This window comes from Palaemon carinicauda, chromosome 24 (genome assembly GCF_036898095.1).
Source record: "Palaemon carinicauda isolate YSFRI2023 chromosome 24, ASM3689809v2, whole genome shotgun sequence".
Classification (NCBI taxonomy): Eukaryota; Metazoa; Arthropoda; class Malacostraca; order Decapoda; family Palaemonidae; genus Palaemon; species Palaemon carinicauda.
The window spans coordinates 85,573,444-85,598,671 of NC_090748.1; the positions used below are offsets into that span (position 1 = coordinate 85,573,444).

At 41.3% G+C, this 25,228-nt stretch overlaps 1 protein-coding gene across 7 annotated transcripts in view; it reads left to right on the top strand.

Moving 5' to 3' along the window:
• Positions 1 to 25,228, top strand: part of LOC137618196 (phosphoribosyl pyrophosphate synthase-associated protein 1) — a 143,221-nt gene that overhangs the window by 38,349 nt on the left and 79,644 nt on the right. For 4 of the 7 annotated variants that reach the window (XM_068348284.1, XM_068348286.1, XM_068348283.1 and 1 more), the window contains one exon: positions 25,186 to 25,228. This exon is cut by the window's right edge and continues 121 nt beyond it. In XM_068348284.1, coding sequence (XP_068204385.1) covers positions 25,186 to 25,228 — 43 coding nt within the window. Of the gene's footprint in view, positions 1 to 9,987; positions 10,111 to 25,185 lie in introns of all 7 variants that reach the window. The other 3 variants (XM_068348281.1, XM_068348282.1, XM_068348280.1) reach the window with 1 other exon arrangement.

The window sequence follows — 25,228 nt, forward strand, 5'->3', positions numbered from 1 at the left end:
TCCTGGTAGCCAAGAAGACAGGAGGTTGGAGACCGGTGCTGGACGTCAGTGCGCTCAATGCTTATGTCACCAAGCAGACGTTCACGATGGAGACGACGAAGTCGGTCCTAGCAGCGGTCAGGCAGGAGGACTGGATGGTCTCGTTAGACCTGAAAGACGCATACTTTCACGTCCCCATCCATCCAGACTCCCAACCTTTCCTGAGATTCGTCTATGGAAAGGTTGTGTACCAGTTCCAAGCCCTGTGCTTTGGCCTAAGCACGGCACCTCTTGTGTTTACGCGACTGATGAGGAATATTGCGAAATTCCTTCACTTGGCAGACATCAGAGCCTCCCTCTATTTAGACGACTGGCTTTTAAGAGCTCCCACAAGTCGTCGCTGTCTGGAGAATCTCAGATGGACTATGGAACTGACCAAGGAACTGGGCCTCCTGGTCAATTTAGAGAAGTCCCAGCTCGTCCCATCCCAGACCATTGTTTACCTGGGTATGGAGATTCAGAGTCGAGCTTTTCGGGCTTTTCCGTCGGCCCCAAGGATCAACCAAGCCCTAGAGTGCATCCTGAGCATGCTGAGAAGGAACCGATGCTCAGTAAGGCAGTGGATGAGTCTAACAGGGACACTTTCATCGCTGGCCCTGTTCATCGAGTTAGGGAGACTCCACCTCCGCCCCCTTCAGTATCATCTGGCTGCTCACTGGATCAAGGACATGACGCTAGAGACGGTCTCAATTCCTGTTTCCGAAGAGATGAGGTCTACTCTAACGTGGTGGAAGAACAGCATTCTTCTCAAGGAAGGTCTTTCGTTAGCTGTTCAGACCCCCGACCACCATCTCTTCTCGGACGCATCAGACTCGGGCTGGGGTGCGACATTGGACGGACAGGAATGCTCGGGAACATGGAATCAGGAGCAAAGGACACTTCACATCAATTGCAAGGAGTTGTTGGCGGTTCATCTGGCCTTAATGAACTTCAAGTCCCTCCAGCTAAACAAGGTGGTGGAGGTGAACTCCGACAACACCACAGCCTTGGCTTACATCTCCAAGCAGGGGGGGACTCATTCGAGGAAGTTGTTCGAGATCGCAAGGGACCTCCTCATTTGGTCAAAAGATCGAAGGCTCACGCTGGTAACGAGGTTCATTCAGGGCGATATGAATGTCATGGCAGATCGCCTCAGCCGGAAGGGTCAGGTCATCCCCACAGAGTGGACCCTTCACAAGAATGTTTGCAGCAGACTTTGGTCCCTGTGGGGTCAGCCAACCATAGATCTGTTCGCTACCTCGATGACCAAGAGGCTCCCATTGTATTGTTCTCCGATTCCAGACCCGGCAGCAGTTCACGTGGATGCCTTTCTGCTGGATTGGTCCCATCTCGACCTGTATGCATTCCCGCCGTTCAAGATTGTCAACAGGGTACTTCAGAAATTCGCCTCTCACAAAGGGACACGGCTGACGTTGGTTGCTCCCCTCTGGCCCGCGAGAGAATGGTTCACCGAGGTACTGCAATGGCTGGTCGACGTTCCCAGGACTCTCCCTCTAAGAGTGGACCTTCTGCGTCAACCTCACGTAAAGAAGGTACACCCAAGCCTCCACGCTCTTCGTCTGACTGCCTTCAGACTATCGAAAGACTCTCAAGAGCTAGAGGCTTTTCGAAGGAGGCAGCCAGAGCGATTGCTAGAGCTAGGAGGACATCCACTCTCAGAGTCTATCAATCTAAATGGGAAGTCTTCAGAAGCTGGTGCAAGGCCAATGCAGTTTCCTCAACCAGTACCACTGTAACCCAGATTGCTGACTTCCTGTTACATCTAAGGAACGTTAGATCCCTATCAGCTCCTACGATCAAGGGTTACAGAAGTATGTTGGCAGAGGTTTTCCGCCACAGAGGCTTGGATCTTTCCTCCAACAAAGATCTGCAGGACATCCTTAGATCTTTTGAGACCTCTAAGGAACGTCGGTTGTCCACTCCAGGCTGGAATCTAGACGTGGTCCTAAGGTTCCTGATGTCATCTAGATTTGAACCGCTCCAATCAGCCTCTTTCAAGGACCTCACATTAAAAACTCTTTTCCTAGTATGCCTAGCAACAGCTAAGAGAGTAAGTGAGATCCACGCCTTCAGCAGGAACATAGGTTTCACATCTGAAACGGCTACATGTTCCTTGCAGCTCGGTTTTTTGGCTAAAAACGAGCTTCCTTCACGTCCTTGGCCTAAATCGTTCGAGATCCCTAGCCTATCCAACTTGGTGGGTAACGAGCTGGAGAGAGTACTTTGCCCAGTCAGAGCTCTTAGGTACTATCTGAAAAGGTCAAAACCCTTACGAGGACAATCAGAAGCCTTATGGTGTGCTGTTAAGAAGCCTTCGCTACCAATGTCTAAGAACGCAGTTTCTTACTACATCAGGCTTCTGATTAGAGAAGCTCATTCTCATATGAAGGAAGAAGACCTTGCTTTACTGAAGGTAAGGACACATGAAGTGAGAGCTGTGGCTACTTCAGTGGCCTTCAAACAGAACCGTTCTCTGCAGAGTGTTATGGATGCAACCTATTGGAGAAGCAAGTCAGTGTTCGCATCATTCTATCTCAAAGATGTCCAGTCTCTTTACGAGAACTGCTACACCCTGGGACCATTCGTAGCAGCGAGTGCAGTAGTAGGTGAGGGCTCAGCCACTACATTCCCATAATCCCATAACCTTTTTAACCTTTCTCTTGATTGCTTTTATCGTTGTTTTTGGGTTGTACGGTCGGCTAAGAAGCCTTCCGCATCCTGGTTGATTTGGCGGGTGGTCAATTCTTTCTTGAGAAGCGCCTAGGTTAGAGGTTGTGATGAGGTCCTTTAGTATGGGTTGCAGCCCTTTATACTTCAGCACCTAAGAGTCGTTCAGCATCCTAAGAGGACCGCTACGCTCAGTAAGGAAGACGTACTTATTAAAGGCAGAGTAATGGTTCAAGTCGACTTCCTTACCAGGTACTTATTTATTTTATATTGTTATTTTGAATAACTAATAAAAATGAAATACGGGATACTTAGCTTCTTTGTTAACATGTATACTGGTCTCCACCCACCACCCTGGGTGTGAATCAGCTACATGATCATCGGGTAAGATTAATATTGAAAAATGTTATTTTCATTAGTAAAATAAATTTTTGAATATACTTACCCGATGATCATGATTTAAAGGACCCGCCCTTCCTCCCCATAGAGAACCAGTGGACCGAGGAGAAAATTGAGGTCTTGTTGACAAGAAGTACTGGAGTACCTGACCACAGATGGCGCTGGTGAGTACACCCCCACCTGTATAGCGATCGCTGGCGTATCCCGACCGTAGATTTCTGTCGGGCAACGGAGTTGACAGCTACATGATCATCGGGTAAGTATATTCAAAAATTTATTTTACTAATGAAAATAACATATTCCACATGCTATTTCATCCAAAAGAGCTCCCCCAAAATACTTATTACAATACTTTACTAGGCATGGATCTATTTATTTTTGGTAATGAATGGCCTCCTGTGACCTAGCTCTGGGGCATAATGCCAAATTTTATAAATAGAAGTATTTTAACCCTTTTACCCCCAAAGGACGTACTGGTACGTTTCACAAAAGCCATCCTTTTACCCCCATGGACGTACCGGTATGTCCTCGCAAAAAAATGCTATAAAATTTTTTTTTTCATATTTTTGATAGATTTTTGAGAAAATTCAGGCATTTTCCAAGAGAATGAGACCAACCCGACCTCTCTATGACAAAAATTAAGGCTGTTAGAGCAATTTAAAGAAAATATACTGCAAAATGTGCTGGGAAAAAAATAACCCTCTGGGGGTTAAGGGTCGGAAATTTCCAAATAGCCTGGGGGTTAAAGGGTTAATTTAAGGAAAATTTATCCATACTTCATCTTGATGAAACTGACATACTGTATGGTAATGTGTACTTTTGAACATACATAAATATATCTATTGATTGTGATAGTACATTTTGGGGGAAATAACACTGAACTATTGCTGTTACTATCTCATGTTCAAATCTAGTGAGGTGGGGGTTTTCTTCATATATGTTAATTATCAAACTTGAACTTCTAGTTTTTAACCCTCAGGAGATTGAAAGGATTCATCAATAATATACCCCATACTGTATACTGAAAAAAAAACAAGTACATATCCTAAAAAACAGAAACAGTTGATGTATCAAAAGAGATACTCTACACTGACTTTTTTTCAGGAAGTATAGTGATCTTCGAAGAATACTGGAAATTTGGGTACTCACTTTTTGTATATGAAATTCTACTTTTCAATCTGTAGCCAGAGGCAATGGTCTTAGGGCAGAATTTGCAAAGCTTGCTCCATTTGTATTAAAAATTTGTAATCTCTGCCTCATGGTCCATAGACTGCACATATATCAATTGATGTCAGATGGTAATGATGAGACAGCTAATGTCTTAATTCAGTAAACACACACACTCTTAGTTGTTTATGGAAAGGTGGTCCAAAGAAATAACGTAATTAAATGTAGAATTAATTGTGTTTCCCACTTAATTAGCACAATATCGCTCTTGAAGTTTTAACGAGGAGATCTCATTATTATGTTCTTGAAGTTGGGCACATAATAGTGGTTTATTTTATCGCTTAATTATGTTTCTTGATTTTGCCCATGTTCATGTGCTTTTTTTTTATTGTCACCAGAAGGACAGAAAAGCAGTTAATTTGTATACATTTTATAACTAAGCATCTTGGGTGATGAAAAATTATGATTATTAACTACCGTTAGTCTGAAATTACTTTAGTTTCCATAGATGTATTCACTTCCAGTTCACAAAGATTATATCAGAAAGTAATGCAGCTGGTATGTAGGTGAATATAATTTGTACTTTACTAAAGTGGAATATTTTATGCAAAATACCAAGACATCTATAATGGTTCATCTGGTATTTAGTTATTAGTTTAAATTGTGTGATATACATACTAATGCAGATTGTATTAAACAAGTGGAATATTTTGATTAGGTATGTCCAGTTCATACTGTACTTCCTTTTTTTGGGCTTTTTAGGCCTAGATAAGTTAACTAGAGCCACATACTTTTGGTTAGATTTAATCATAAAGAAAACACAAGTATGCTGGTAGCATATTTTGTAACCATCTATATTCATATTTCTTTCACGAAAGAAGTTCAGACAGGAAATATAACTATGAAAATAAACACCAAGGAAGGACTGTACATAAGAAGCCTGATTGATAAGGTTGCTGTATCATTATTTAACTCTTGATCAAGCAATGTTTGTTATTCGTTCAATTCTTCCTCTTCAGAATGGAAATGGGAATCACTGGGAATACAGATTTTTATGTATTTTAATAGACAAAATTCAGCAGTTATTTATCACGATGATGACATTGGTTTAAGTAATTATTGGTATGTATGTTACCACAATTGGAGCATTATGTTTTCAGAAATTTTTCAGATCTATCAACTATTTCAGAGGAAAGGTAAGTTTTCTTTTCAGTTGCAGAAAGATTTTGAGTGTGAAAATCAATATATACTGTTTTACTAATATATGCCTCCATTTTGGTGTTTGTAAACTCTGAAATTTTATCCAAAGCATTTGAGATATCTTTTTTTTTTTCTTTTGTAGTGAGTCTTTAGCATGCTTACAAAAATGTAAAAACAGTTTCTGATTAGGCTGTTCTTTAGATTCAACAGTATGTACGATATATAATATTTGTTTCCCATTTGAGTATATTGTTCTTATTAAAGCAAGCGATGTGGGAATAGATAGTTGAATAGCTTGCTGATTGCTGAAGATCAGTTTAGTATAGTATTATGGGAACACATTTTTTTGTAATTTTTGTCTGCCTTTGCAAAATTTGATTGTAACTATCTATATAAGTTAAGTTAATGGTGAACATTTTAGTGATAACTGTACATTGATTTTTATAATTCAAATGTATCCTTGCTCTGATGCTATTCACCCATTGATATCTTTATTGGCGAGTTTTTTAGAAAGGATAGGCTCCATAGGATGTGGAGACTTAAAACCTTTAATGGAGATGGTAAATTTATATGTATTTGTAATTTTTTTTTGTTTTATGTAAACTCAAACTTTCCTGGAGACAGTGATTGATGCACAGGCTCCTATATGTAAATACATTAGTATGTACGTTTTTCCAGTTAGATATGTTACGGGAGCGAGCTCACAACACAAAATGCTCTTTAGCCAAAACAAATTTTCCCATAAGAAATAAAGAAAATTCATTTGATGCATTCCACACATCCATAAATACATATGTACAGTCATTTTCAAATGTTTGCAATGTTACTCAAAGAAGTAATTATAATCACTGACTTCAGGAAAGTATACAAACTGATAATTCACAATAAAGAATAGAAATGTACTGACAAATTATAACTCGCACTACCTTTGAGAAGAGTCATGGCTGGAGTGAGAGAGACAAGAGAGGAGGAGGAGAAGGAGGATGAAGAGGGTGTTACTGCTTGGAGGGAAAATCTTCTTCCATGAACATTTTCGGTAAAATATCAAGTTCTCCAATTGGTTAAAATTCACATGAACATGACATGAATGATTTCATGCAAGTCTCATTTGTACTTGTCCACCAATAATATGCATTCGGCGGGAATTTTTACCATAGACTTTATTCATGAAAAAAGCACTTGGATCATACAGGTACATTACTGTATATGCTGAGATTTGGGCATTCATTATTTTGGCTTTGTACTTAAATAACAATTTAGTCACACCTTATATGATGAAACAAACAAAGTAGTAATGTCATTCAAGTTTTCATACAAACCCATTACAGTAATCATATATCAAGTACTGTACGGATCTCCCAGCCCCACAAATCTCACTGCCTTATATACAGTTAGCATGAAAAGAAAGGTGTAGTATTTTATAGCTTATAAAAAGCATTTTTCAAAGAGAAAAGAATACGATAAAAAAATATCCCCTTTGCATCTTATAGGTGAAGCCGACTAATTTATTTTTCAATTCCCGCATTGAATATGATTTTACACCAGATGTCGTATCTACTTATCAAAGCTCCACAATAATATTGTCAGTATTTATTTTAGATGACTCTGTAGGAGTTCAATTTAACTCATAGTACTGGTAAATTTCCATTCCTTTAATAATGATAATACTTTGGATTATGTTCCTTATTATTATTATTATTATTATTATTATTATCGTTATTATTGTTTCATTATTATTATTATTGTCTTATTATTATTATTATTAGCAATAGTATTATTACCAGACAAGGTGGGCAATCTTCTGTAATTGATGTTGTAGAAGGGGGTACTTCTTTGGTCAGAGCTTCTATTTAACTAATTGCAGACAATCAACTACCTTCTCTGAGAGAATCTCCTCTAAGTCAAGGGAGCGAAAGGCTATCGCTCAGCTTTGAGTGAAAAGAATTTCTGATTTTGGAAGGGAATATGGAGCATCCTAAACTATTTTTCCCATTCTTATATTAATATTAATCCGTCTTGTACAAACTAGAATCTGATAATTCAAAATCAATCACTTAGTCTCAAAATTAAAAAGATATATATGGAAGCATTTTCCACTTGAGTAAAGCGAAAGTACCGTATTTGTTTTATATTTCATTGCACAGTCTCATTTCTTGGTTTTTGTATATAAGGTCTCCAGGAGTTTAGAGATCTGGGCTCTTGCAATACCATACAATGACAGTTAACTTTCAGGTGGGGTCTGTAACATTCAACCAATGTACACACTTGGCTTTAACATTTTTATTGACTAGAATATATATGGATATCATATTTATTAACTGGCAAGTTCAAAGGATAAAGAAACATTTATAAAAACATTAGGTCAGCAAACACATCAAACCATGATCATGTCCTAAGACTTTAAGGCAGGCTGAACTAGGGAAAGTTCAAGTTACCCACCCTATGGTGAATTGTTAATTGATATTTGTTTATTCCTAGAGCCATATAAGTCATCCATATGTGAAAGAGCATTGTTCTATATTATTGTATATACAATACTCAACGTACAAGCGATCTCGCTTATTATGCGACCCTTCAAGTTTAGTCTCTTAATTTTTTATATTTTTAAAAGATCGATTGTTTATCATTAATGTTATATGTATTCTTTGTTAACAGGAAATCTTTACCATCGGGGGTAAATGTTGATATAAGCCAAGCTTAGAGAGATAAGCAATATGAACATCATGTTAGAATAGGATTTATTTTTTTTTCTTATTAAATTTCTGTTTTTGTGCCATTTAATATGCCAGAAGATTGAGGCATACCAGAGTATGCCACATGTTCATGCACATAAATCCTTCTGCTTAGCATACATGAATCTGGTAATCATGGGAACTTTTGTGATATTAATTTATGTACACAGTGCTGTATATCACTAACAGGTTTGTATGAAAATATTTGATTAATCAAAGCAGGTTTTCAGGGCAATATTGGATATGTATCCTCTCTAAATGGTTTTGATCTATTCAAACTAGTTCATTTCAGTTCTGTTTTGCATTTTGAGTCTCCTCAGAATGTCAGTTTAAGGATTTGGATTTTTTTAATGCTGTGAACTTCTTTTGTATTTGTTAACTGTTTCTCACTGGTCATCAGTGTTTTACAGGAGTTTTTACATTGAATAACCCTTGATTTTTATGTACAGTATACATTTTTATGTACAGTATACTCTTCCATCATCCAGTATTCCTAATAGTAAACATTTCCTATTACTGTAGTAATCCATTGTCTGTTCTCCAAGTCACATTCAGGAGAGTTTTTGAATGGTTTTATGAGGGGGCCTGTAGAGTTTGGTTGTTGTAGATATGCAATAATGGGAAAATTATGCAAATTTAATTTGATGGTAAAAAAAAAATCATGTTCTTGATCTACAAATACAAAAATAGATTGGATATAAAGTACAGTTGTAAAGAAAAATCTAATAAGTGGAAACTGAATAGGCACTAAAAGTAAATCTTTTAAATGGGTCTCCTAATCTCCAATCATTTACATTTAGTTATGAAAATAGAATAATGCCTTAGAATTTCAATCCCCATTTAAATATGAATTTCATCAGCAACAGGATTGCTAAAATTTTGAGAAAGTTGAGTGTTTTCAATTTTTAAAGCGGAGAAATGATTTAAGATGCATTAAATAATCAGTACTCGGAGAGTGTTACATGTTTTCTCCAGTAGCTGAATGATATTAAAGTCTGGTATTTTCCCAACATATGAGTTTGATATGATACTATGATTAGTATCAGGATAAGTATGCTCATCTAGAGTCTTAAAGATTTTTTCTAGCCTTTATTTTCTTTCTCTTACCATTGGTTGAGAGCGTTTTACCTACTGTACTTCTTCCTCACACACTTCATGATCTGTTAGTTTTGCCATTAGACAAAGTATTTCTTATTTTAAGATCTCCCCAAAATATTTGGTTGGAAAGATTTTGTCTTCTTTGTTCACATAGCCAAAAAATTTGAATTAAGTTAAAATTTTCAAGCACATATTTTGTGTGAAAATCCTTGTTTGAAATGCTATGCCTTGTAGGATTTTCCCCTTTGCTGTATATTGTAACATACAAAGATTAATACCTCATGCTAATTTAGTGTGATGTAAGGCTTCAAATTAGTTGTATGTGTTTGGATTTAATTTTTCTTTTATTAAATGCTTGGCACATCCCATAGAAGTGTCTGCCAATCATCTTTTTCTTTTCTCATGCAATCATTATCTACCTATCATTTTTTTTAACATGCAGATACCCAAGGATCTCAAGGCTAAACTTATATTAGTAATATTGAAGCTTAAAAGATTGCAATTATGCTATGCGTATCATGTTGTATTTTTAATACAGTACTGTACTGTAATGAGTTTAAATGTCTAGTGAATAATAATTTCCTTTTCCAGTCCTTAAAGTTTAGCCTTGAAAACCAGATTTTATCTTTTGTTTTTGTGTTAGATTTTGGCCATGAACTCTATGCTTTCCATATTACGCTTGCAGCCGGTTAGAGACACCTGTAGGCCGTGCTGAAGTGAAGGAAATGGCTAATCGTGAGACAAGCGTAGAGATAATGGAGTCGGTGAGGGAGAAGAGTGTTTACCTGATTCAGACTGCTGATCCAAAGTAAGATACCAGATATAGCAATATTTAAGGAGATGATGAAATTCTAAAATTTAAGGCTTAAGGGATTAGATTTTGTGGTATTTTATTTGTAGCAATGTCAGAGCTTTTGTTGTTAAGGTACAGTATTGTATTTGATGCTCATGTTTATTGTTTTTATATATTGTTTTTATCTATTTTTGGAGAATGAATAGCATTTTATTTTTATTGTTTCTGTTTTGAACAATATGCATCATACCTTTAGTTTTGATTCCTTGAATTCATTAATAAAAATGGACTGGGGTAACAATAACAGGTCAGTTTTGTGAGGAAACAATCAGTCAGGTTAATGGTCTACTGTACTAAATAATTCTTCTTTTTAGAATATTTTCTATGGTTTCAGGTTTTCAAAAGTGTTTGAACAATTTAATCATAATTTTTTGCTATATAGCACTAACTCAAGTACAGTGCGATATTGCATTACATTAATGCCCCACTTTACGTCATCTTGGCTTTCAGTGTGTCAAGCCCGACTACCTTAATTTTATAAAGTACGGTAACTCTCCACCATATGAATGTCAGATTTACAGACTTTCTTCAATAGGAATGTGTGTAAAATACTGATTAAAAAGCTAAAATACACAAGAACTTAATAATTATGGCTGAATTTTAAATTACATAGCTAAGGGGGGGTTTTAGTTCGCTATGCTGGTGCTGAATGTTGTCATATTTGTGGATATCTACCTCAGTCACATGTCCAATCTCCTAGTGAGTGGTTGTGTAAACATTTGACGCTATGCATTTATTAATTCGTGTAGAAATTGTGAACTGTTGTCAATTAATATGTCTGATAGTAAGTGCAGAAGTAGGGGTGATACCTCTAGTGCTGTAATAAGAATAAGCCCAACATCACTATAATAATTAAGAATAAAGAGAAAGTAAGAGAACAGCTGAATAATTTTTTGCTAATGCATTCAAATATTTCTAAGGAGAAAGGAAGTATTATGGAGGAGATGGAAAAACTTCTTAGCATTTGGATTCAGAATTAGAATCATCAAAGAATGCCTCCAAGAATGATGCTTACCCAAGAAAAAGTTGAAAGCCCTTAAGATTTGAAAGCCGAACAGGGTAAAGCATCGGTGATCGCACACTTTGGTGCCTGGCATGGTTTATGTAATTATTTTAAGAGTCAAACCAACCGGTGATGCAGCAATTGCTGATGAAGTAGCTGCTCTGGAATTCCCTGACATACTTTGGAAATTATCAGTAGCAACAAGTTTTTACATGCCTTATGTTTAATGTTGATCAAGTTAATCAAACTGGTATTGGAAGCATATGCTAGCCACGTCTTATATTTCTGTGGAAGAAAAATAAATGCCTGACTTCATATTATCTGCCTTAAGTAAAGAATAGTAATTGATCTTGTATGGAATACAGTACTGTACAGTCCAATATATAGTAGTACAATTTTTATATTTGTTCCTACATGAATACAAATATATGAACTTTTAATAGAAGTATGCTTTAGCTGAAGATGAATACAGCTCCCCTTTGGTTTTCAGCCACCAAATGGTACTGATGTACTTCTTGGCTTACTCATTTGGATGTAATTTTTATCTTTTTCTTTCAGCTAAATGGGATTACAGTTTTTGTGCAAGCTGCTGATATCTACATTCTTGTTCCTGTTGGGCAACATTACTGTTAGCTGTTTATTCCAACACTAGTGTGGCCTTTTGACGATGACTCCAAGTAATCCTTAGGAAGTTGCATTTCCTAGACATAATTGTGCTCTGTTGGAGGAATGTTTTGCTACCACAGAGTTTTAAGGGGGAGGAGCACTGCTCTTCATCCCTTCTGTTTCTTCTGATAGCAGTGTCTCTTGCAAGAGTCCACTGTCGTTTCTCTCTGTAGGCATCCTCTTGGCCTGCACTATCTTACAGGAGGTGAACTTCAAGTTCTTCCTTATTATCTGCCTCATCTATGGTAGAATCTTTATGCTGAGGATAAATATAAGACATTTTGGAGAAGTCCGTGAGAAAAATAGGAATTGCGGATGCATGACTCCGAACGTTCCCTCTCAACTTATACAGGGATGGATGGTGCAGTACTGAAAATCACCCTTATAGAAATGAGTGCCGAAAATTGTTTTAAATTGGGAAGAAATATTAGCACTCACAACTGTAGGAGGGTGCCGAGTACTTGAAATGAGTGTTCATACACCTATTTCCGTTGCTTGGCCTCATACCAGAAGAAGTAAGTGCCGAGAGTTGTCCTATAGCAGTGAGAAACATTGGAGCATTTGCACTGTTGGTCGGAATGAAGGGCACCACCTTTCTATCCCCTTCATGAACAGTCTCTCTTTCTTTCTCTCAGGAGAGGGTACCAAGAACCTAACTTCTAGAATTTAATGCTGAAAGTTTTCCCATATCTAAGAAATATCAGCACGCACAACTATAGGAAGGCGTCTGAGTACTTGGTATGGGTGTTTACACCTGTCGAAGGAACTCAGTCTTGTAATGGGAGTCAGTGCCAGGAGTTGTCTCATAGAGGGATGAAACATCGACACACATAACTCTTGTACTGGGCTACACACACAAACACATATTAACATTACCCTTCTACAGCTGCTGCTAGTAATGGTATGCCTGTTAAGACATTGAACAAGCAGTACCAACACAGAGCAGGGAACTGATTAACGAAAGTCCTTTAGGATGAGTACTGCACCCTCCCATGAATCACACACCAGTTACATTCCAGATCTACCTACAATATCTTCAAAACTTGTCCTTTAGGTCACAGATGATGATGCTCAGAGTCGTCCAAGACAATTCTCTCGAATCATATAGTTGATTCTTCCAGATGGAAAAGTGAATAAGGGATTGGCAACTGATCATGGATCTCTCTCCATCAAACAAGTTGTTCCTCAGACACCTTTCAAGTTGGAGACAGCAAGAATCATATGGTCTAATCCTGTGGAATGAAGGATACATATCTTTGGAGCCAATCCTTCTGCTCAAAGCCTAGAGCTTCAGATTGGGTATTACTCACCAGTGTTTATGTAAGTATTCAAACCAGTCTCTTCTTGAGCTCTCTGAAATGGCATTTGTTTACTGCAGTAACTCAACAATTTGCACATTCTACCCTCCTATAAGGAGAATTGCTTCAGTATTGTCAGAATTCCTCCCTTTTGTCACAGTCTACTGATTGTCATATATTGGAGAAAATTCCTTTGGACTTCCAAGAGGAGAGTGTTCTCCTTGAGGAGAACTGCTTCAGGATGTAGTCAAACTTCCTATTGCCATGACCCATAGATCATGGTATACTGAATCATCATTGAAAGTTCCTTTGGACTCCCAATTAGAGGATGGCGTATCTGGGAATACTGATGGCATGACAGCTGCAAGAGGTTTCCCTTTGGATGATCATAGCTATAGAGGAAGTACAACGTGTTCCTGCACAAACACCCTTCTGGGTTGACAATGAAGTCTTCCGAAACTTATTTTGTCGACGACGAGGCTAGTTTCTAATGGATGGCTCCTCCAAGGATTATTATTATTATTATTATTATTGTTATTATTATTATTTTATTATTATTATTATTATTATTATTAATATTATTATTATTATTATTATTATTATTACTTGCTAAGCTACAACCCTAGTTGGAAAAGCAGGATGCTATAAGCCCAGGGGCTCAACAGGGAAAATAGCCCAATGAGGAAAGGTAACAAGAAAAAGTAAAATGTATTAAGAACAGTAACAATATTAGAATAAATATTTCCTTTATAAACTATTAAATTTTGGGGGGACCAACTGGCTAATGTCGTTTTTTGAGGACAGGACTTTGACATTCATGCCACTTAGTAAGGTGACTTAGGACATCTCCAAACTGCCTAGGATTTTTGCTTTTGACCTTCGGATTTGCGACACCAGGGCGATTTATCATGAAAAAGAGTGTTGTTCCCACACGAAGTACTTACCTCGAACTACTTTCTGAGGAGTATCTGGGATCTCCTCCCATCCGACCAGAGTTTTGTGTAGTTTACCCTAAACCCATTTTCTATGAGGGGTAACCTCGGGCGGAGTGATACGCGCCCTGAGGCTAACCCCGGGTCAGAGAGCATGCTTGCTCAGGTCTCGACCTCCAGTAAGTTCTCTGGTCGCGTCGTGATATCATCTCGCCGCTCTCCTTATCCCAGTGTGACTTGTGTGTCCCCGACCCTTTGTGTCCCACGCGCTTCCCACGTGGTCCCTTTGTGCTTTTTCTTTGTGCTTTCTCTGTGCGCGCTTGTGTCTCGTAGTGCTTCTCCTTCATCATGGAGCATCCTCGCCGTTGTCCTGGGCCTATGACCAGCAAATCGTGTGGAGCGTTCCTTTCGAAACCAGAAGTTGACCCGCACTCCTTGTGTTCATCGTGCAGGGGCAGCGTGTGTTCCCCTTCCGACACGTGTCCGGAGTGCGAGTCGTGGAACGAGGTGCAGTGGGTGCGGTATAGCACCAAAAAGAAGGCGGCGGCGAAGAAGTTGCCTAAGAAGACCAACGTCCCTTCCTCCCTTGCTTCGACGAGCGCCTCGGCGGTCCGAGCTTCTCTCCCAACCTACCCTACCCAGAGTAGGGGACGAGGTAAGTCCGTTGCGGGGAAGAGGTCCGCGGCCCTTCCCCAGGAGTCTGATCTTCATGACAGTGGGGTTGTGGCGTCTTTTCAGGCGAGTGAGGGGCCTGAGGGAGGGGCGGGAGTGTTTTCGGGAGATGGTGACCTGGTGCCTGCTGGTCACGTCTCCTCTGATGACCCCATGTGGGGTAATAATGCTACTAATTTCTCCCCAGCCTCTTGGGCGTGCATTTCAGGTGGTTCAGCAGCCAAGGGTGACGTCGAGAAGGAGCTTTTCTCGCCGTCGGACCCCACTGCTTGGGTTCCCCCAAGACGCCCTTCAGGTCCCCGATGAGGATGGAGGATGACTTCGGGACCTGGGCTCCCACGGGACAGCCTTCTCGCTCCCCCCCAGCGCCGTCGGCCGTCTACCCAGAGGTTTTTCTGCAGGCGTCGTCGTCCACGGAGCGTCGCAGGAATCCTCCTACATCACCGCGGGAGGCGAGGCCTTCGAGGAGGGCCTATAAGTCGTCGGTCTCATCGGTGGAGGATCCTTCCTGCTCTTCGGAGGATGAGGCGCTGAGGAGCTCAGGAGGCGAAAAGGGAAGGCCTGCAGGAAGTTGTCGCGCTCTCGTTCCCCCTCGAGGTCGCGCCACGAGAGTCAGCGCCCAAGATCACCCAAGAGCAACGAATGGGTGATGGTTCACCGAGACAGACATCTGGAGCTAGCTGCGGCGCCGGGCCCCTCAGGTTGGCTTCCGAGGACGGGCTCCCCGGATAGATACTCCTCCGGCAGCAGCGGCACCCGACGGAGGGATTCCTCATGGCAGGTTCCAGTTGACAGGCATAAGCCCGCGAAGGTTCCGACTCCATCCGCCCAGCGGAGAGAGTCGCCCCTTCGGTCTGGCAGCCGAGTCCTGACCTCCAAGGGCCACCTAGCTCGGCACAAGCGCAGCCCTCAGCCTTCCTCAACGAGCAGGCCCGTAGATTCGAGGTCCTCCAGGAGAGATGATAGGCCTAGGATGGAGGCCCCCGTTCCGACAGAGATGCCCGTCCTTCGTCGGGAGCCCCCGCGGGAGCGTCGTTCGAGGACTCCCCCACGTGCGAGGTCCTCCGTCAGGGTACCCTCGTCACTTGCACCAGCACCCCCGTCGGAGGAGCTCGACGACCATGGAGAGGGGTCAGCAGCGGAGGTATCGGCCTTTCGGAGGGTGATAGGCCTCATCAGAAGTCACCACAGGCTGGACGTACCGGAACCCTCCTCCGAAGATGCTTGGCATTCCAGCCTAAATAGAATAGTGGACGCCCCAGTCCAGCAGCGCCCCTCCTTGACCCTCCCTTTGGCGAGGGACGTGTATTTGGGAAAGGCTCACGTTGACAGGATAGTGGCCAACCACGCCGAGGCGCCCAAGAGCGAGAGCTCCTCCAAACTGCTCCAGGTCCTGGAGTCCCAGAGCAGGTTCTACCTCCCAGAGGGACAGCAAGCGGGCGCCTGTGCGCTGGAGCCAGCACTCACCGTACTAGGGCAAGGAGCCTCGGAAGAAAGGGCGTCCACGGTTCCAATCTGCTTCTCTCCTTTGGAGGAGGTCATGATGGAGGAGATGTCGAAGGACCTTGTCAACGTCTCCTCCTGGTTAGACTGGTGGGCCGCCACTCTGGTGGGCGTTCAGTCGTCCTACGACCTGTCAGTTCCGGAGACCCAGGCCTTGCTCAAGGAACTCATCAGCTCAGGGGGCAAGACCCTGAAATTCTTGTCTTACCAGTCGTTAGCCATGTCCGCCAACTGGGTCCTACGAAGGAGGGACACTGTTCTGAGCAAGATATCTAGGAGGCTGCCGGACAGAGAGGCCAGATCTCTGAGGAACCTGACCCTGTGGGACGACTCAATCTTTCCCCCGAAGGCAGCGGAGGAAGCAATGGAGAGAATTCGGAGAATGAAGGAGCCGTTCGAGACCAGGCCCCACCCGGTCAGGAGGCCGACGTTTAGAAGATCCTCCGTTGACACGCCTCGCCCTCCTCGGCCCGCTCCTAACCACCCTAGGAGAGACAGCTCGGCGCCAACATGGTCCCAGTCGTCTCAGCCCTCCCGTAGGGGTTCAGCCGCGAACCAAACCGCCTATAGACCGTCCTTCTCCGCATCCAGAAGAGGTCATTCAGGCCGCTCATCGAGGAGGAGATAGTGAGGGAGGCCCCCTACTCCTGCCGGAACCTCAGGTGGGGGATGCCTCAAACTTTTTTGGCAAGCATGGGAAAAACACGGAGCAGACCTGTGGACAGTGACAGTTCTGAAAGAAGGGTACAGGTTGCCCTTCCTAGTGGACCCTCCTCCTCTGATACCAGATCAGCAGGCGGAGTGGCTAGCCCCCAAAGATTCCTTGAAACAAACAGCTCTGCAGGGAGACGTCTCAGCGATGTTGGCGAAAGGGGCAATGGAACCTGTTCGGGACCCAGGTCCAGGGTTCTACAGCAGGCTGTTCCTGGTGGAGAAAGGAACAAGAGAATGGAGACCGGTCCTAGACCTCTCAGCCCTCAACAAGTTCGTCTGCAAGACGGACTTCAAAATGGACACTCCAAAATCAGTCTTGGCGTCCTTGAGAGAAGGGGACTTCATGATGTCAGTAGATCTCAAGGATGCCTACTTCCAGATCCCGGTTCATCCCTCCAGCAGGAAGTACCTACGGGTGAAATGGGAGAATCAGACGTTGCAGTTCAAAACCCTCTGCTTCGGGTTGTCCACTGCTCCCCAAGTCTTCACAAGGGTCTTCACAACGGTCTCAGTCTGGGCACACGAACAGGGCATCCGCCTGATTCGTTACCTGGACGATTGGTTGCTACTTTCAGCCTCAGAGGAAGTACTGAAAGAGCAAGGCGGGAGGTTACTGCAGTTCTGCAACGTTCTGGGGATCACCATTAACCTAAAGAAGTCTCAACTGATACCCTCCACCAGGACGACCTACCTCAGGATGGTTCTGGACTCCCGGTTAGTGAAAGCCTTCCCCTCCGCAGACAGGCTGGACAACTTAGACCAGGTCCTCCGCCCCTTCCTGACAGACCAACCCAGGAGGGCAAAGGACTGGCAGAGACTAATAGGTCACCTTGTGTCTCTGGAGAAACTAGTCCCCCAGGGCAGGCTAAAGCTCAGGGAGGTCCAATGGAACCTGAAGGAGAACTGGATCCAAACGGATTCCCCCCACAGAGTGGTCCCGGTGTTTCCGAACACGAAACGGGTCCTGGAATGGTGGAGCTGCAGGACGAACACCCTCAAAGGGATGCCCTTTGCAGCCGACCCTCCGGAGATGCTCCTGTTCACGGACGCGTCAAAGGAGGGGTGGGGTGCTCATCTCTTAGGGAAATCAGCAAGAGGAAACTGGACAGCCCTAGAAAAGACCCAGCACATAAACGTTCTAGAGTTGAGGGCAGTACAAAGAGCGTGCCTGGAGTTTGTACACCTACTCCGGGGAAACACCGTAGCGTTGATGTGCGACAACGCCACGGTAGTAGCTTACATAAAGAAACAGGGAGGCCCAAGGTCGAAGGAGCTGTGCGTCCTCACCTTACAACTTCAGGAATGGGCCGAAGTGGAACAGATAAGAATATCAGCGAGGTTCATCCCAGGGAAAAGGAACGTCCTCGCCGACGGCCTCAGCAGGATGGGGCAAGTGGTAGGATCCGAATGGTCTCTACACCCGGAAGTAGCCAGGTCCGTCATCCAGAAATGGGGTTCGCCGGTGATGGACGTCTTCGCAACAAGGCTCAACACGCAGCTCCCCGTGTTCTGTTCTGTTCTGTTCCAGACCCAAAAGCGGCGTTCGAAGACGCCTTCCAACATCCGTGGGACAATCTCAACGTGTACGCTTTTCCCCCCTTCGGGATGCTTAGGCAGGTCCTCAACAGGGTGAGAAAGACAAGCAACCTACAGATGACTTTGGTAGCGCCCTGGTGGCTGGAGAGAGAGTGGTTCATGGACCTAAGGGAACTAACACAACAGCCGCCCTGGCCCCTTCCGGACAGGCCAGATCTTCTCCGACAACCACACTTCCAAAGGTTCCACGAAAATCCACGGTCCCTCCGCCTTCACGCGTGGAAGTTATCGAGCGTCTCCTGAGGAGGGAAGGCTATTCGTCGAGTACAGCAACGAGGATGTCGGGCTACCTGAGACGGTCATCGACAGCTGTATACCAGGCTAAGTGGGCCATCTTTACCAAATGGTGCGCCACTAGGAACATCAAGCCCCTGAAGGTCTCCATTCCGCAGGTAGCGGACTTCCTAGTTTACCTCAGGGACGTGGTCAACATGTCTATTCCAGCCATCAAGGGAGTCCGTGCGGCCTTGGGCCAAGTTTTTCTCCTGAAGGGCATAGACCTGGGTAACTCCAGACACATCTAAATGCTCATTAAGAGCTTTGAGCAATCATGCCCCCCGCAAGCTGTGAAGGTGCCACAATAGGACGTGGTAAGGGTCCTGAAAATGTTATCCGAGCCTCCGTTCGAGCCCTTGAAAGACATCGTGGACAAGGATCTCACTTTCAAGACAGTTTTTTTGCTGGCGTTAGCTTCAGCTGAACGGGTAAGCGAGATTCATGGTCTGTCCTACGAAGTTGCTCACTCGAAAGGTTGGCGAGAAGTCACATTCAAGTTCGTTCCTTCCTTCGTAGCTAAGACCCAGAACCCTGCCGTATGGGACCCCAGGTTTGAGGGTTTCTTTATTCCGGCAATCCCCCGGTCAGACGACGTGAAGGATTTGCGTCTATGCCCCGTCAGGGCAGTGAGAAAATACTTGGAAAGAACAGCAAGACTCCGGCCCGGGATCAAGAGTCTTTTTGTTTCCACTGGCCTCGTGAAGAAACCAGTCTCGAAGAATACCATCTCCTTCTGGTTGCGGCAGGTCATCATCAGGGCCTACAGTAAGGCGGGAATCCCCCTGCCAGGGAAACACAAGCCCCACGACATTAGGGGCCTGAGTACTACGTTGGCCTTCGAGAAAAATATGGCAGTGGGCCAGATCCTAAGGGCAGGCACCTGGGCCAACCAGTCCACCTTCACGGCTCACTATTTGAAGGACTATTCAAGAAGATCCCTGGACGGGTTCTCAATAGGTACTGTCGTTTCAGCGCTCCAAACGATTTAAAGGCATAGCCTCAGCAATAACCGCGGGTAACAAGAACAAGAGACACAGGTTCGTTCCTTAAACCCACTTGTACTTCCTTCCCCCTTTTTTCGCTTCAAGTGGGCTCAGTGAAGGCCCTGAGCCAGAGACGAGTACCTCATCAAGAGAAAGACATGTTCCCTAGGATTTCTTGCACAGGTGAGTTTCTTAGACACTAAGATGGGTTTTTGTGTAGTTCCCTCTCAATCGTTTTCTAGGAGTCAACACGACATAGCCTCTTTCTAGGTCTCTGGATATTCCTCAGCACGGTCTTAAGAACTTTTTAGGGCCACGCCCACCTCCTAAAGTATAAGTCTCCTAAGAAAGTAGTTCGAGGTAAGTACTTCGTGTTGGAACAAATCACAAATTTTAAGTAATTTGTATTTTTCCTAACAGTACTTACCTCGAACTACTTTCGGGTAATGGCCCACCCTGCCTTCCCCGAGTGTCCCCTGGTTTTCTTAGAGACCTTAGCAACCAAGAACTTACTGGAGGTTGACACCTGAGCAAGCATGCTCTCTGACCCGGGGTTAGCCTCAGTGCGCGTATCACACCGCCTGAGGTTACCCCTCATAGAAAATGGGTTTAGGGTAAACTACACAAAACTCTGGTCGGATGGGAGGCGATCCCAGATACTCCTAAGAAAGTAGTTCGAGGTAACTGTTAGGAAAAATACAAATTACTTAAAATTTGTGATTTGGTCCAACAGGAAGTAATTACCTCGAACTACTTTCTTAGGAGACTTATACTTTAGCAGGTGGGCGTGGCCCTAAAAAGTTCTTGAGACCTTGCAGTTGTGTTTTCATAACGTCCTCGTAAATTTTATAGCAAGGCCAATGTTACCTAAGAACTTAGAAAGAATAAAAAATAAGCAGAGAGCAACAAAAAAGAACCAAGAAGCTGGGGAAACATGAATAAGAGTTCAAGGCTGGAACATTCTAACTAAAACTGTGGTAACAATGAGAGGACGCTGGCAACTCATGACACCCTTATGCTAAGTGTATTAGTAAACTTAGAGTTTAGATACCTCGTTTGGGGTGCGTTTACGTAGGAATAAAGAGTAAAAGTACAAAGTAAGGTTATCATAATAATGTTATCTTGATTTTTTAAAGAAAAGAAGCTAAAATTTATTGAAAATCTTTGAGCTCATAACTCAAAAACCTACTTATTCACACTTAGGTACATTTTTCTCACTTATTTATTGTTTGATTTTTGAAAGATATCATTGAAAAGAGGAATAAAAATCCCACAATTTTGTGTACCAGAATTTTGATTTTCCTTTTCCTCTCTTTTTCATGAATATTTTACGTCTAGACAAAGAAAATTAAGAAAAATTCATTAAAAAAATGAAAAGGAAAATAAAAAAACTGTCACACAGAATTATTCAATCTATAAAGAAGTTTTGCTGGTATGATTTTCAAGATGATTTATGTCATATTAGTGTAGGAAAATGTACCCCAAAAAATTTTAAATCATGATTTTTGCTAATACAGTATATCAAAAAGGTTTTGGTCAAATGACTTGAAATTTTTATATGATGGAGGTATTATATACAGTATGTCTTAAAGATATATAGAAATTGTGTATTTTGAATAATTAGACAAAAATTTCATGGCATGGCGGACGATCCCCTTAAATACAATGGAAAAGTTTTCCCTGAATCTGACCTGCTGAAATGAGGGTGCGTCTTATATGTGCGTGCGTCTTATAGGCCATCAATTATAGTAATTAATATGAAAGTTATGCAGAACAGCCTAAATGTCAGTATCCAACTGAACGCTTTGTATTTTCTCGTAATGTAATTTTATACCAACCAATTCATATTTTATATCCCTAAGAAGTAAATATTGTACACGTTGAACCTCTTGTACTTGTGACATATAAATTCTCCAGCAAGTACTGTACTAAAATGTTAAATTTTAGTGCCAAGACCAATGGGATAGGAATCAAAATGTTTTTATGTACCTAAGGACTATTAAGGAATAAGAGAAAGAGAAAGTGACCTCCAAAAGGAATCGATAGACTTTTCCTTCAAAGGGTAGGGAGATTGTTAGTACAGGAAAAGTAAAAGTATTAAAAACTTCCAGAGCTTGACATTTGATAAGTGCAAGTTTACTTGACAGCAAATCTAGTAAAAATGTCTTTAAGGCTGCGTCAGAGCAGTTACCTATTCAATTAATAAAAAGTAAATGCTGGATATCCATTGAAAATTAAGTTAGTGTTTTCCTTTTTGCAGTAAAGTATATGTTTTAGTTAATGAAGTACTGCATACTTATTTAGAATTTGTTCCCACGTGTAAATTTCTTAAATATCAGTGCATCCACTTATTAATTTGAACTTTCAGCTGTTAATTGTGACCTAATTAATTGAGCCATGAGTGCATGCATCCTCACATCATTTAATACCAAAGATATGCACATTAGTTGAAATGTCCATTTCCAGCTGAAAGGCTTTAGGTTCTGTACAAGCATGGGAAAATTCGTGATGTAATTGTATCATTATGAGTTGCATGGTGTAAAGGACAATTCTTAAGATTAGGTCATTATGTACTTTACTGAATTTGGTATACTGAAATTTGTCTTTAGTTTTCCCCATTTCTGCATTATTTACATAAACTATTGAGATGCTTATGTTTGAGTTCTATCCAATTACTTAACCCTTTTACCCCCAAAGGACGTACTGGTACATTTCACAAAAGCCATCCCTTTACCCCCATGGACGTACTGGTACGTCCTTGCAAAAAAATGCTTTAAAAATTTTTTTTTCATATTTTTTATATTTTTTTTTTTTTTTTAGAAAATTCAGGCATTTTCCAAGAGAATGAGACCAACCTGACCTCTCTATGACAAAAATTAAGGCTGTTAGAGAATTTAAAAAAAAATATACAGCAAAATATGCTGGGAAAAAAATAACCCCTTGGGGGTTAAGGGTTGGAAATTTCCAAATAGCCTGGGGGTAAAAGGGTTAAGATGGCATTTCGTAATTACCATTTGCATAGTTTTTTAGATTTTATAATTTTTCTTTGCTTTTGATGTTTATATATAGATTAGATTGAAGGGATTATTGAGAATGGGTGTTTGATGAGTGTCTGGTGTGATTGAAGTTTATTGAAGTTTTTGTTGTTCTTTATGTATGTAAATAAAACTAAATTTAATTCATTATTCAAGCATCTTCAATTTTTGCATTAATTACATTATTGTTTTTACATTTAAATAGTCATTTAATATATTGAAATTTTTCAGAGTTTTTTACATGCTTATTGGGTTAATATAAATTTATTTGTGGTCATTTAAAGTTAAATAGTATGCTATATAAGCTTATTTGTGATCATTTACAGTTTAATAGTATCCTATACAAGTTAATTTGTGATAATTTATAAAGTAAGTTTTGGTTCAGTAGATTTTTTGAGAAAGTTTAAACATTGTAAAAGTTGACTAGTGTTGTAACCTTGTGTATGGGCTTATTTTTTTATTGGGTTCATATGAACTCCAAAAACCCATTTATAAAACTTTAAGTTGTATCTGTGAGCAGACCCTTCAGAAGTTGCATTGCATCACAGTACAAAATCAATTGTTAGGAGGTAAGACTGTTCTTGAGGGAAGTGCAGGGCTTTAGTGATCAGCTTAGTCAAATTTTGTTTTATTTCTCTACATTTTGGTGGTGTAGATGATCATGAAATTTATGGCTTGTAAGCTTAAGTATGCCTACTTTCTATTTTTTTGATGATAGCTTGCAAATCCTTTGCATAACTGTTCTGGCAAGTTATTAGAATCCGTGGTTATTCCAAACTTTCTCTTCATGTTCTACCTGAACTATTAAGTGTAGTCTTGATCTATTCTTTTTTTTTCTGTGATTTTCTGGGCTTGTTTCTTGGTTTTCATCTTGCTACATCCATATCTACTGTTGTTGTTGACTACCTGGTCTTCATCCCTTCTCAGCGCATCCAAACCAGTTCAGTCTTTGAGACCTTCCAGTTATTGGACACCTCAGCTCTCCACCCCTTCCTTATTTTCTATGCAGTATACTCTTTCTCCATCTAGTTTGGTATCTTGGTATTTAATAGCCACGCTTTTTAAAAACCACTTCTATTTTTTTTGTCAGCGTTTATGTTTCTGTCACCTAGATAATTCATCAATTTTAAGGTTGCTTCCTTGTTCTTTCTCTTCCTGTATCATTGGTTGAACTTAGGGAAAATAAGTGTATTTCCCGGTTTGTTTACAACTGGAGTGATTGTGGGAGATGCTGCATATATATGCGTAAGACTAATTTTGTTAGTGCAGTATATGTACTGTACTAGGGCCTACATTGAATTAACCTGTGATGAGGTAGAGGCCAAGTGTGCAAGTAAACGGAACAGACTGCCAAGCAAAACATAATGCATATGATTGACTTTAGCTGAAACTTTGTTCCCCCCAACAAGGTTTAGGGGAATCATATTATATGCCACACCATTCACCTACTGTATGTAGCAAGATATAATTCAGGAGCTCTTAGTTTAGTGAGTTGAGGGATATTGAGATTCAGACTACCCACACGGTCTTCTGCCTCATAATTCAGTTGCCTTATAAACCGAAAGGGATTGTTGCATACAAGCATTTAGTAGCAGGAGGTTCTAAAGCACTTTCAAATCCGTAATGTGCAGGGAACTTTAAAAACCTTTACTGAAAGCAACACTATAGATATTAGACCATGGGACAGGTAGGACAAGAGTTACCATTTTTAGAGAGGATTCACTTGACTTTTGAACTTCAACAAGGAATTAGTGATGTTAAGTGGTTCTGAAGCTCGTCACTCAAACGTTGGCTGGTTATGTGAATTGTCTAAAGGTGGGAGCAAGTTGTTTTTGTTGTCATCCCTGCTACAATCAGCTGGCCTAGGCTTCTTGGGCTTTTCCCTGAACTAACAGCTAGTTTGCTTTAACGCTGTTAACTTGATCGGCAGCCATTGAAATGTACTTTCACATGGTTTTAAAACACAGTACTGCCCTGACATGATACACAATGGGGAATACGGATAATGAACTTCTAGAAACAATTCTCGTGTACTTTATATTTTATCAAATGAAAAAGGCTAATACAAGTATTTCAAATGATTACCAGCCATACATTCAGTTTTCATTTTTTTTTTTTCTAAATTGACATTGAGAAATTTATAAAGACAAAATTTTCTTTAGTAGATTTTATATTTATACTGCTCATATTTTTTTTATTGAGAGCATACAGTAAAGCTTAGAGAAACCTCACTGATGTAACTAGAGATTATATGATTTTTGTACCAAAATTAGCATAAGCCCATACACAGTAGGTTACTTAAGAACTTGAATAATTTCTTCTGCATATTTAAAAGGTCATCTGAATTTTTAGAGATGTCAACAATAACATAATGGAACTTCTCATCATGGCATAT